We start from the raw sequence: 14542 nt of genomic DNA, 5'->3' as shown, positions 1-14542 counted from the left end.
CTCCCACACTCCAAAAATATACAGGTAGGTTAATTGGCTCCCAACACAAATTAACCCTCGTGTGTAGGTATGTACATGTGATAGGGAATATAGATTGTAAGCTCCTCTGGGGCAGGGACTGGTGTGAATGGCCGAATATTGTCTGTAAAGCGCTGCGGAATATGTGTGCGCTATATAAATAACTGGTAATAAATAAAATATCAGTGTATACATAGTTAGGATCTTGGCTATTTTGGAAATAACCAAAGCTTAAACTAAACCACAAAGCCTGCAGACCATCTGATAGCATTTAGGAATACTTCAGAAGATTGTTTCAATTTTCAATGTTGGTAAGTATTTGATAATGGACCAAGAATACATATAGAGCAAAACTTTTTATTATAACAGCATACGTATATTTTGTATTAATAATTGCACATACAGTATACTATCTCATATTTGAAATGAAACATTCACTTCTGTAATTAAATAAACTGCACAAAAGAAGCCAGGGAATTACTGGTACGTAAATAAGAATATAAAATTGCATCTTAGAACATAACAAAGACAGGAATGAATTTGCTCTGAATGTGAAGGAAATTTCTATCTTTAGAATGAAAGACTTTTCAGTAACAAATAGAATTGTGCTTTTTTGAAAAATATTTCTTGTAAATATTAAGTTGATTTTTTATTAAGATTGGCATTGCAGCCCCCGCAAATTAACATTCCATATCGCAGTGATCTGAAATCTTTATCAATCCGGGGCTCCTCTTGTAGGCCTGGTAAAATCCCCCTCTTTGATATCTCCTGCTTTCTGTTTTTGGTATATAGCAGGGATATATACTGTAGATTACGTGGAATTTTTCGAGGGTGATAGGTTTAATAAATGAAACCCTTAATAGTAATTACACCCTTATCTAATTGGGGGCCGTTATGTCCAGCTCTTTACTAGTGGTGTCTGTTCTCTGCCAGAAATGACTCTTGGTGTCCTGCAATGGCGTACGGTCATGAGTTATTAAATGGGGTTACTGGGTTCTACCATTTCCTGAATAGTGCATGGGACCTTCGGCTCTTCAGATGATATACTGTCCACTATAGAAGATAGACACTGAAGACTGCTGGAGGCTGAGGACTCAGGAATAGATCCTTCTGTAAAACAAATGCAAGTGATATATGCTACAAGTGAACATAATTACAGCTATATGAGCAGTCCGATTATTCTGACATACATGTACTAGTGTAATGCTAGTGTTTACTGTATTTGTGTTTTTTTGCAATAGGAAATTAAATCACTGGTTTTGGAGAATAATAATTTTTTTCAAAGTGACGCTCGTGTATTGATATTTTTAAGCTCCCGTGACTTAATGGCTGTAATTCATCTTCATAGCTTGCTTTTAATGATGTCTTTTTAGTGGTAGGCTTGTGTTGCTTGTAATACCACTGATTTATTAGAAACACTTGACACCAAAATAGGGGTGGGTGAAGTGTGTAACTGGCTGTCATGTACATTGGAATAGCATAAGCTGTTAGAGAATACATTTATTTACCTTCTTTGGGATGGAGTGCTGTCATTGTGGAATGATTGGAAAGTTTGCGCCAGTCTGTATGGCAGTTACATAAGAAATCTTCTCCTTGATCCTGAAATAATCAAAGTATACACACAATTCACTCAACATATATTAACATAATTGGTTATTACCACTCATCTACTGTAGTTCATTAATAAGAAACTATGACAATACTTTTATAATGATGGATCTATATAGCAGATAAACAACATTTTGAGAATTTCTAAATATGTGATTGGGTTAAGTTTTGTGGTTTGGACAAATTAATGTGTTCATCAAGATTCAGGTTTGACTGCACCCAACAAAATCTGAATCTTGATATCCTTATTGTTTCAGCAAGCAGGAGCTACAATTAGACAATATATTCTATGATTTAGAACTTTCCTGCCTAATTTTCATATGCAAATTGGGTTACAGATCCTGTTTGGAATTATGGTGGAATTTTTAAATATATATATATATATATATATATATATATATATATATATATATATATATAAAACCAGCCCAGTTGGATCCTAAAATATGGGTTATGTGCATCCTCATTAAAATATCTGGCACTTATAAAAAATTGTCACCAATAATTTTTCCTCTTCAGATAAAGAACTTTAAATAACATTTGTTTCACTTTTAAGTTGAAAAGTGATTACATTTGTCAGGAAATCTATACTTTATTTCTCCATTTTAATCTGGCTAAAACGGAATTAAATTATTCCTAACTTAATTCTTACAGCAAATGTTACCACGTTATTACCAGTGCCAGCACTTTCATGTCTCCATTATCATTACCAGAAATATGTCTACCAATGTGAATGAAAAGTGGAGAATATCTGCAGCAGAAACATAGTCTGCTATTCTATTACTGAAACCATTAGGAATATTGCTGTAGCTCGCTAGAGTCTTCACTTGCTGTTTGTGCTACATTTAGCAGGCTTCAAATACGTTTCTGTGACAGCTGCAACAAAAAATTCTTGGCTGAAGAATGCTGAGGGTAACATACACAATACTACAGTTCATTTTTATTTCTTGTATACTCTTGAGCATGCATTGGTTATATTTTCTGCTAATTGCTATTAAAATATGTAATGTAAGATTCTAAGACTGAACTTTATTGATCAGTTTGGGTTCTTTTTCAAACCTGTTTGGCACGCATTATTGCATTGCTGTTTAATGTAGCAGGGCAGCTGAACCAAGTGCCACCTTTCTGCAGCATTCGCCCTAGCACTGTATGTCTAGTTTCTTCCTCATTGTGCAATTGTTTGATTCAATTCACTGCAGTTTCTAGGTTCATCCAGATTAGTTTAATATTTAGAAGAGAATTTTGTACAATGTGGACCAAATGCACTTGTTTGCTTACATCAGTATCCTTAGTGTTATATGTGAAAGGTTCATCTGGTTTCTGGGGCTTGTCTTGCTGATCCAAACTGTGCAGGAGGTCTTGCAGCCTCTCTATATAATTTATTGCACTGCGTAGGATTTCAACTTTCGGTAGTCTCTGGTTTGGGTTGGCAACAGTTCTTCTTTTTAGAGCCTCAAATGCTTCATTAATCTTCTTTAACCTTCTCCTTTCCCGCAAAGTGGCTGCCTTCCTTCTATCGGTTGGAGCAGACTTCCGTTTGCACGTCTTACAAGCCCAAATCAAACATTGTCCAGGGCAGTGGGGTTGTAGACCAGGTGGGACTAGAACATGTTCCTCTCCACCGCTGTCACTTCCAGCATCTCCCGGCAATTGATCCTGACAAGGGGATAAAGTGCCCTCACTACCTGGATACAAAGGAGATCCATCTGTCATTTCCAGCTGTTGAAAGGCTCCATTATCTCCTTCCAAATAAAAGAAATAGGAACTTGTTTCAAAAAGGTCCATCATTATGCTTTGCCCTTGATTACTGCAACTGTCTTGGTTAAGTGATGTGCTCAAAACAGCACAGCCCTAAAGGAATTTAATTAGTACAGTGACATAAGTCTCTGTCTTTATATAGCTACTGAAACTCTATCCAACTTTTATCTGTCGCAGTGCATCACCCTTCAAAACTGATTTCAGGAGTCTCCTGGGTGCAGCCCTCTCAGCTACAACATCTATGGAGATGAAATCCCCTTCAAGGTTAACTTGGAAGCAAATGGAAAATTAAATGGCTGCTTTCAGGACTAAAATTAGCCTAAAGTGCAATAAAGTCCTAGTGCCAGATAGGTATTCCATCAGCCCTCAAAAGCTGAAATTGTAAACACAGAACAATTCTTTTAAAATACAATTTATAATGATCATTTTAACAATATAAAAACTATTATTTGAAGCATGCTAAGGTTTACAAAAGTAAAAATTGCACTGTGTGTTTGTGTGCTGGCTAGAACAGTGCATTGGATTTGTATTCTAACACTCTGACCTTTTATAGTGCCAGGGATATGAGTCATGCATATTGGGTACACTATATGGGTTGGGTATGGATTGCCGACGGTCATGCTGACTACATCCCCACTATATAACTCACCCACTTTTACATAGTTCTATATATTTTTAAGATTGGAGGCACTAATCTCTGACTGTGTGAAACTCCTGCTGTTCTTGGTTTGGTGTTTCATAGTCACAATAGCATGTAGGGTAATCTGTAAAGTGATTTCAATTTAAATGACCACACATCCTGTGTCCATAGCTGCCAATTGGCAAGTCATTCAGTTCCCTCATTATTACTTCACAACATGAAATATACACTCTGAGCCTGGCACCAGAGATATCTTCTTACCAAGTTATTAAGCTTTTATATCACTGTACAATTTCTTAGTTATAAAGTGTGCATTTGTGCAGAAAAACAGATAACCCATCTTTGTTTCTTTTCTTTTGGTTATTGTTATGCATAAGTTAGCACTTGGTATTTAGCATAAACCTTGTTCCACTGATCTTGCATGTATCATAGTGGGATGTAGTCAGCATCCCAGCGTGCGGGATGCCGATGGTTTAAATACCGGCGCCAAAATCCCGACAGGTCGGGATCCCTGCACCAGTATTCCGACCGTCGGCATCCCAAAGGTAAGTATCGGGGTGTTAGGGGGAGGTTAGGGTTTGGGTGCGGGGTTAGTGTTATGCACTAGGGGGAGGATTAAGGTTAGGCACCAGGGAGGATGTGCCATCATAGCTGTACACATTTCAATGCACAGTTATGGGCCTATTTATTATTATTAAGTAGCATTTATCACAGTGATAGATACCTCCTTTCTCTACAAAATTACAAAATATTGCTGGCGATTCTGACTGGCAGCAGTAAGAACTCTTCTTCAGTCCATCTGCGCATGAGGAACACGGCTTTGCCCGCTGACACATGAACAGTGGTAACTGGACTTGAGCTCCCAGTTTCACTTGTTACCAAAAAATTAAGCTTCAAAATATATTAAAAATAATTAGTGAGGTGTCATTCTTAATAGGGAAGGTAGTTGAAATTCTGGCCATCAGGATACCGGCCCTCAGAATGCCGACACCAGAATCCTGACACCAGTCAGAATCCTGGCACGGGCATCCCGACTGCCGGCATCCCATCAGTAAGTATGGGGTTGGGGGAGGGTTAGGGATAGGCACTAGGGGGAGGGATATGGGGTAAGGCAATAGGGTGGGGTTAGGCCCTACAGAGGGAGGGTTAGGATTAGGCACTTGTGGGGAGGGTAGGTTTAGGGTGCGGTGAGGGAGGGTTAGGGGTATGGTTAGGTGTCGTATCCTATACCTGTCGGGATGACGGCGTCGGGATTCTGACCCCTGGGATCCCAAGCACCGGCATCCCGTACAAAACCCCTTATTAGTATAAATGCTTTATTAATTATTTTTACCATTACTATCCTCCACTATCACCATGCTAAGATAGTGATAGTAAGACTGTACAACCCCTACCATGTTGAATAGGCTTTGCTTTAAGAAGTTTTCAAAAGCAGGGGCACAGAGAAGGAAAGGGGAGCACTTATTACCTAGGCCCAGGCCTGTTTAAAGGCCCTGGCAGGGGCCTGGGCTGGCCTCTGAGGGGGACAATTGTCTCACTTTGCAGCACCAGGGCACAGTATTTTCCATTATCTTTTTCTGGAGGGTACATGGCCACGCCTCCTGGATTTAGCCATGCCTCCTTCAGAAATTAAAGCCCCTGCTCACATGTTGCAGGCACTACAGCCTATAATATTACCAGTTTCTGGTAAAGCATTTGCCCATTTTGCAAAATGTATGAAGTTTCCTACAAACTTTCAATACATTCAATGGTTGTGTCACTGAATCCAGAAAGGAAGATGTAGCTGGTTTGCTTTTACTAGTGTAGAAGCCATCTTAGGGTTAAATTAGACATTTAATATTAACATTGCTAGCAGCTATGAAGAAAAATAGGCTACCTGCTGTATGTATATATTATATATTTACCTTGCCTGACACTTAAAGGATGATCAAAGCTATCACTTCTGGGCCAGTTGCTATGTAGGCCATTGGCCATTCTGAAAAATGCCTGGATAGGGAAGGTCATCCACCATCGATGATTACCAACCATCAATGGTTAACTACCGATGGCCAATGATTTTGCCATTGATGGGCAAGATCCAATGGTTCTCACACAGAGGGGTCTATTCTCTGAGCCTTGGAGAGAGATAAAGTGGAGAGAGCTAAAGTACCAACAAATCAGCTCCTGTCATTTTTTAAGCACAGCCTGTAAAGTGACAATTATGAGCGGATTGGGGCAAGGTGAGGCTATGGATAGACAAAGAGGGGCAAGGTGAGGCTATGGAGAGACACAGAGGTGTGCTTAGACTATGGAGAGACACAGGAGGAGGTTGAGGTTGCTGGAGAGACACGGTGTTGGAAGCTGAGGCTATGGAGAAATGCAGTGGGATGTGACTGTTAGAGAGACACAGTGGGGAAGGGGCTGGGGCACAATAATTTTCATTAAGACACCAATTCTAAAAATACATTATCTCTATTGTATGATGATGACATTGGTTATATTCCTACATAAACAGGCATGTTCTAGACCATGTAATTCCTACATGAAGAGTGAATACTAACTGAAGTTATTGTCTGCTCAGGGAGGATGAATTTCTTCAGAGGTTCCCCAATTTAGAGAAACCACCATATAGGTAAGAAAAGACTCAAGTTGACTGGCCTGTACCTATTGGAAAGGGATGACGACCCCAAGACAAATCATTGTACCGAGTCAAAAGATTTCTGTTTCCGGTCTTGCTGCTGTCTGGAGATGATTCTGCTTGTCTCCAGCCTCTGCTGCCAGAAGCAGCTCTCCCAGCAGCAGCGCTGGTCTGCGGGGGAAGGAAGCGCACACACAGTGGACACTGCCAGGGGGCAGTGCTGACAAGAGGGGGATGCCCTTCTGTGTTAAGTGCCCTTGGCGCCCCAAAGGCTTAATCCGCCCCAGGACCCCTCCCAGTGTCACCGATGTAATTACATGAGTGTTCTGGCATAACACACGTCTACATTGCCCTATAAATGATCTTAGTAGGCTGTTTCATGACACGTATGCTGTGACTGCGAGTGCATTGTCTAATAGATCTGTGAGAATGTTTTGTTGATTCAAGCAATATATATATTTTTTTCATGGATCTTATATCAGAAATAAGAAGTAACAATTACATTGTTGGAGATCATTTTAATATGTTCCATAAAAGTGTGGCAGGTCAGACAAGCTAACATACGATAAAAGTATGCCAGAAAACATTCAACACGTTACTACACCTCAAATTCATATTTAAGGGTACATTTTTTAATTATCTCTCTCATGCAGTAGAATATATCATTCTGTATCACATTGATAGAGAAAAAATTTATTAGTATACACTCATCTTGTGATGTCTCCCGATGTCCTGCACAAAATCTGGTCCCCCTATGAAGTTCTAATTAACCATCATCAGCAGTGTAATACTGCGGTGTAAGGCTTCTATCCAGTCATAGTGTGTCTTTCATTATAGCCTGCACATGCACAATAAACTGCTGCACTTGTTTCCATACCATGCATGCCTGAGCCAATTAGACCCTGCACACCCAATAAACACTTTATCTTTAATCCGTACTATGCATAATTAAAAGACCCGACCCCCTAGACCAGTGATTCCCAACCTCAGTCCTCAAGGCACACTAACAGTGCTGGTTTTGGTGATATCCATGCTAAAGCACAGATGGTTTAATCAAAATAACTGAGGTACTAATTAAGTCGCCTGTGCTCAAGTATGGCTATCCTTAAAACCTGGACGGTTAGTGTGCCTTGAGGACCGTGGTTGGGAGCCCCTGCCCTAGACTATGTAATAGAAGAACTATGTATTATAAAGCCGCATAGAAATATCGGAGACAAATCACAAGGACAAACTTTCAAATAACCAGTGAGAACTGCTTCAGTCATGGCCAACTATAAGTGGTGTTTGCAAGGGTTGGTCCTAGAAATTTTTATATCTTTCTACAAATGCTTCTTGACTCCTTTGTGGATGGCTAAATTAATTCTGACTTACTAGTTCCACAAGCTCTCCATTGATGCCAGGGTCATAGCCTAGAGAGTGGATTAATTTGGCAGGTCAGAATCATACAGCTATGTTTTCATACATGATGCACTGGGATTTTTTCAGTCACTGTTTTTGATTGATCTGGTTGACAACTGCTTCGGGGGTTAGGCGGGTGTTGCAAACAAGCTTTACTGTTTGGTCCCTGTGTCTGCAACATTTTCTCAGCCACTTTTCTTATATTTGCGCTCAGTGGTGCAGAAAGGAAAGAGACCCGGCCCAGCAGGGAAGGGGGAAGAGTGCCCCCCTCCTAAAGAAATTTTCATAAATATTTTAGCATTTGGTGTAGCCCCATCTTCAGGATTTGGCCACTCCTCTCCCATCACCCAGCCCATCATTACTCTCTACGGCCATGATTGCATCGGGTAACCCTGGACCTATGCATTGCTGTGGGGGCATAAAGGGCTTTACCTAATGTTTTCACTGCAAGGAACCTGATTGGTCTCCTTAAGGCTTTTTTTTGGTTCTCACCTTTAGATGGATTGCCCATTCTCCCTCCCACAACTAACACCTCCATCTTTTCCATAACATGTTTTCTGTGTTGTGTTACTTGTTGTTGTATATTTCTGCCTTTATTATATTTGTCATGTTACTCCTTCTATCAGAGCTTATATTGTTTACAGAGGTTCTCTGAAACACACAGTGCCATGGTTTGCTGAGTATTTGTATGTATATTGGGTTTGCGCTCCACTGATTGGCCACTGTGTGGAGTGGCTTGTAGATTTAGGTTTTTATCCTGGACTGTCTTTTTAAGTTTATTTTTGATGTGGGGGATGATAGGGGTTCCAAGGTAGAGTATAGCTAATTTAAGAGGTAATTACATAAGTTAGGGATCATGTATTGCCTCATACTCCACATTATGACCTCTTGGTGTAAGTCATGGCTCACTGGGTTTGAATTTAGATAATCTGGTCTGGCATAAGTCAGTGGCGGGTGAAGAGATGTACCCACAGTGGGTTGGTTATTGTCCTGTTTCAGAGGAAGCTTATATGTTTTGTGGGTCAGACTTTGTTTTAATGGGTTGGGGGTGCTGTTTGTCCTCCCCTCCTTTGTTTTAAGGATGGAGGGCACCTGGTATGTACTTTTTTTTGGGTAGCTTGTTATCCTTCTTGGGGGTGGCATTGTAGGGTCTATTGAGTGATGGGCAATGGTTCCTGTAGAGTCTGAATATGGCGGGAAAGCAGTGCTCCTCAGTGGCCACAGAGGCAATGAGAAGGAGTTCCGAAGCATCTTCCAAGTTGTCTTTTTCCTTCTTTTTTTTTTCTTGAGGTTGGGCCAATGTTTTCGGGACTGTACATGCGCCGGATCAGCAGTACACTTGTGCAGTGATGCTGCTCTGGCTCATGTTGCAGTGTAGGAGAAGCAGCAACCCGATTAAAATGCTGCAGGCGTTTGGGTCCAATAAAGGTGCGCATTTCAGATGTGTGTCGCTTCCATTTCTGGGGTTTGCCGAAGCCAGCGACTGCATTGTCGGACACCGCTACACTGGCATCGGCAGCTGGAAATTCTGAGCAACTCGCTTGTCAAGATATCTGGTTGTGCAGCAGATGGTCAAAATGGTGATTCGACACTATGACTTTGAACGCAGGCAGCGGGTCTGGTAAGCCGGCGGTGGGCCTCTTTTTGCAAAAGACTCCTGCTGCAATAACATAACTTCTCAGATCCGCTACAGCCGGAGATGCAGCACTGATCACTCCTACGTCCCTCTCTGAGTTAGGCCCAAAATCAATTAAAAGGTGGTGGGGCCTTTGCATTCGGAGCGTACGTCCGCCACCCATTTGTTTATTTTATTTATGGCTTGAGCTGGGAGTTGCAATGCTTTCTTTGCTACCCTTTCAATTATATATTTAGTAAATAAAAGTTGTGACCTTATAATGCCACTAACTGGGTCAGTGTATTTATTTTGGGTTTGGGAATAGTAGTTATGTAGGTTGGTCATGATACTTTGTTACGTCCATCAAACGAAAGGCAGCTTAAAAAACTGTGTTTTTCGGCAGCATATTTCATACAAATCCTGTTCTGTCATTTCCATCACAAAAATATTTCCAAGATCAGACCCCTTCTCACCCAGGATGCAACCAAAACCCTCATACATTCAATGATCATCTCCAGATTGGACTACTGTAACCTCCTCCTATCTAGCCTCCCCAAATACCATCTCTCTCCTCTCCAGTCTGTGCTCAATGCTGCTTCTCAGCTCATCTTCCTCTCCAAATGCTCTATATTATTATTTATTACATTTTATTTATAGGGCGCCACAAGTGGTCCGCAGCGCCGTACATACAGTAAAGGGTACACAGAACATTACATTACAATACAGTAACCAACTTATAAACAGAGCGCAAGTAACAATTAGCAACACAATTCTCCATACACAATACAGCTGGGAAGGTGAAGGCTGTCATAGAAGTGCTAGAGAAGAAGGCTGTGAGACAGTGGGGAGGAAGATCCTGCTCCTAGAAGCTCTACATCTGCCTCCCCTCTCCTACAAGCCCTTCATTGGGTCCCCTTCCCTTTCAGAACCCAATTCAAGGTTATTACACTCATTTACAAAGCCCCTCACCCATTCCTCTCTCTTTTACATCTCTGATCTCATCTCCCTTCACTCTTCTGTCCGCCCTCTTCATTCACTTAATACACGCCGCCTTTCATGCCAATTGATTACTTCCTCCCACTCCCGCCTCCAAGATTTTGCCAGCGCTGCTCCCCACCTTTGGAACTTCATCCCTCTCCACATCAGACTCTGCACCTCTCTACAATCATCCAAATAAGCTCTTAAGACCAACTACTTCATTAAAGCCTTCCAGCTATCACCCTAACTTGCTGCTACAACTTCCTTCCTCCCCGCCTACCCCATCTGTGTCACTCCTGTTTGTCTGTCCCTCCCTTAAAGAATGTAAGTTTGTTCGAGCAGGGCCCTCTACCCTCTTGTGCTTCTCCCTACTGTAATTTAATTAATCTCTTACTCCCCACTTGGGCAATTAACACCTGACTGCTTATGTGGGTGTAATGGTTGCTAATATAGCAATATTTATTATACATGCCCGTATCCTGCTTTGTATTGTATTGTATATCACTGGTTACTTATTTGTTTATGTACTATATAAGGCGCTGCGGAACACTTGTGGCGCCATATAAATAAATGATAATAATAGTAATAATAATAATAATAATAGTACAAATCTACTACTTGTAGGTTGTCTTCACTGTATTCATCATTTCCCAGCTACAACTATAGATAACTAAGGCATTGTCTTACTGGGTTTTTATACCAAAAAAACTATTCGTTAGTTAGATCTTACTCTTAGGGGTATATTTACAAGTTTTTAAGAAGTGGAGTTGTTGCCCATAGCAACCAAATCAGGATTTTACGTTTCATATATCTAGCAGCTTGTAGAAGATAATAGCTAGAATCGGATCAGTTGCTATGGGCAACAACTCCACTTCTAAAAACCCACACTTAACTGAAAAAAGACTTCTACCTATTTTTAAATTATGTTACACTGAAGGGGTTTTTTTTTGTACCTACAGAGAAACAAATATTAGCAAAGCTAAAATTCTGTTCTAAAGTATTTGGCACACACAAGTTAAGAATGGATGGCTTTTGTGCGTAATATCAATATTGAATGTGTGTGCTGGTTTTGTTTCATAATTAAGGGAGCCCTACACATCTGCAACTAGCAAATGGTCACTTAATGCTTGGGAGTTGTATTTGTTAATTGTCTGCTAGAAGAGAAATGATACAGTACTTGTTTAATGTGACCTGGTAGTTCCCTCTGCTTCCTTTGTTAACTTAAACCAATTTTCACACTTTTGTATAGTACCATAGAATATGGTTAAACTATATAAATAATAGATGATATATACAATATGTTTGCAAAATTATAATGCTGAACAAACTCTTCAATTTTGACTTATTCTAGTTAAATTGTTCTTAATAAATAAGTTGTTCTCCTTCCAAAGTTCTGAAGAACAATTTGTTATGCTTTATGATTTACATTTTATAATGTTAGGGTAGCTCCTGTTATCCAATAAGTTTTAGGGAGATGCTGAGTAAACAGACATCTGCAATCCTTTTTGATGAAGTATGTAGTCATTCCACTTCTCTAGTTTCCAACTTGTTGGTGTTTATGACAGATAGGTTTAAATGTTGCAAGCCATGTGTCAGGATCTGTATTGACAAATGGTCACCACTGCACAAACACCTTACTATTTTGGTGGTTTTTTTAAAGCCCCTACAAACCATCAAAACAGAACTGTAAACATTATTGTGCCTCATTATTCAGAACTTTTATAATATACTAGATGGATTCAGAATCTGCCAGGTCACCTCAACCCAGAGCAGGATTAAGTGGGGGGAGGCGCAGGGGGCACTTGCCCCAGGGCCCACCTCTCTCAGGGCCCCCCTATCCTTTAATCACAGCTGAAGTGCAGAGCAGGACTTCATTGCGAGCTGCCTGGAAAAAAAAGGAGGTGGAGTTCAAGCAGGGGGTGGGGCTACACACAGGGCCGTAGTGATAATTGTGGCACCGCAAAGCGATACTGCATGACACCAGGGAGCGCCGTGCGCCCCTAAGCCAGGGGTTGTACCACCCTCCCCCCTTACATCAAGTGCAGGCAGAGGAGACTGCTGCACTGCACCAAGATGGTTTTTTATTTTTGACGCCGAGGTACTGAGCATAGCTCTGCCCCCATTCCCCGATACAACCAGTGAAACTCAACCCACAACTCTGATTGGTCCGCTGCTCCATACGTAAGAGAGCAGGAATGACCAATGAAAGTTAACCAATGGTACCATTCTTGGCACACCTTGATTGTATGAAACCATATGTGTACATATTGGTCTTCTTATACACTTAAAAGTGTATGTTATACAGTATTAATAATTAACACTATTGATGGCTATACATTAGTCCTAAGGAGCCCTAATAGTGCATGTTGTCCAGATCTCCTAGTTGGTGCAATTTCTGCCATCCACATTACAGATGGCCCTCGGTAGTTTAGCCGTCTATAGTACCATTGGTTGCTAACATCGATGGCATACTTACCGATGAAAACATGATACTTGTAAATACATGTAACCATAGGGATCATTGGGCCTTATAACCAAAGCAGGGAAATTATACTAATAATCCCATTTGAATGTATATACAGTATCTCTGTTTTTTTTCTTTTATATAAAACCTTCATAATGGGGGTAAAGTGCAATTAGGGAGATTACTAGACTCTTCAGGGAGTCAGGGAGATTGATACTATTTCAGAGAGTCTCCCTTACAATGAGGCAGAGTTGGCCGGGATGTAGTTAACTTACCTACAACTGGCATCCCGACTGATGAAATCCCGACAGTAGTGGACATCCCGATGCCGGATGCCGATCAGAAGAATAGCGGGGCTGGTTTGGTCTTAGCTGTGGGAGGGGGGGATGTTAGGATTAGGCCTCATGGGAGGTGGGGTTAGGGTTAGGCTAGGGGAGGGGGTGGTTAGGGTTAAGTACCCCTGTGGGTGGATTAGGCTCCACTGGGGGGGGGGGGGGTTAGGGTTAGGCACCAAGGGGGGAGGGTTAGGTTTAGGCAGGAACGGGGAGGGTTAGGGTTAGAGTGGGAGGTGGGGAGGGTTAGTGTTAGGATGTAGAAACAGAGGGTTAGGGGGAGATGGGGGGGACGGTTAACATACTTACCGCACCCTTGTCGGGATCCTGAGCATCGGGATGCCGCTGTCGGTATACTGACAGCAGGCATCACGACTGCCGGGATTTCATACTGATTCCGAGTTGGCCAGTATGCATAACTGTGATTCTGTATACAAATCATATCACCCTGCCACCTTTTGTTATGTTGCTTAGGCAAGGTGCTTAACTCACCTAATGGCATCAATTTTTTGTACACGAGCCCTACTAATACTGTTATTTGCATCAATGTTTACTCATTTGGCCTTTTTCACACCTCCAATAACTTGCCCAGACATGTTCCCCCCTAAACACAGAACTTCTAGTTAAAAACCAACTATACTCCTAAGCAGAGTTCTCAGTCTGTCCCTGTTTCCCTGGCAGTATGAAAGATAATTGTGTACAAAGGTGAAAATGTGCACACTAGAAGAAAGACTAGCTATGTTTAATATAGTGTCATATTTATGTTGAAAAACAAACAGTAATTATAAGGCTATGTACAAACTGGTGTTCGAATGACCTTCTAACTGAAGTATTATATTGTACGTATGTTGGAGGAGAGCGCTCTGCACTGTCTCTTCTTGAGCCGCCGGGATCCCATACTGCATAGAGGTGCGCTGACACAACAGCGCGACCTCCGACCTGGCCAGCCGAAATGCGCTACAGCACAATGCACATGTGCAGATTTTCTGTTCGTCTTCTCTACTCCGTCCTCCATAGCAGAGAACATGCCCCTGAGCGTCTCCTGAATGGAAACTGTATGTTACAGCAAAAGACCCTGATTTGCCACTGTGACACCACCGCTATTTATATTATA

At 41.3% G+C, this 14542-nt stretch overlaps 1 protein-coding gene across 1 annotated transcript; it reads right to left on the bottom strand.

The window, feature by feature from the left end:
• Positions 1-397: 397 nt before the first annotated feature.
• Positions 398-3472, bottom strand: MYF6 (myogenic factor 6). Its single transcript, XM_088453717.1, has 3 exons — positions 2905-3472; positions 1527-1617; positions 398-1128 (listed from the first exon to the last, which is right to left on the bottom strand). Exons 1-3 carry the CDS (start codon positions 3412-3414, stop codon positions 995-997), a joined length of 735 nt encoding a protein of 244 aa, XP_088309843.1. The 5' UTR covers positions 3415-3472; the 3' UTR covers positions 398-994.
• Between the last annotated feature and the right edge of the window lie 11070 nt (positions 3473-14542).

Source organism: Taudactylus pleione, unplaced genomic scaffold, assembly GCF_031769625.1.
Source record: "Taudactylus pleione unplaced genomic scaffold, aTauple2 ptg000040l, whole genome shotgun sequence".
Classification (NCBI taxonomy): Eukaryota; Metazoa; Chordata; class Amphibia; order Anura; family Myobatrachidae; genus Taudactylus; species Taudactylus pleione.
This window is presented reverse-complemented; position numbering and strand designations above follow the sequence as displayed.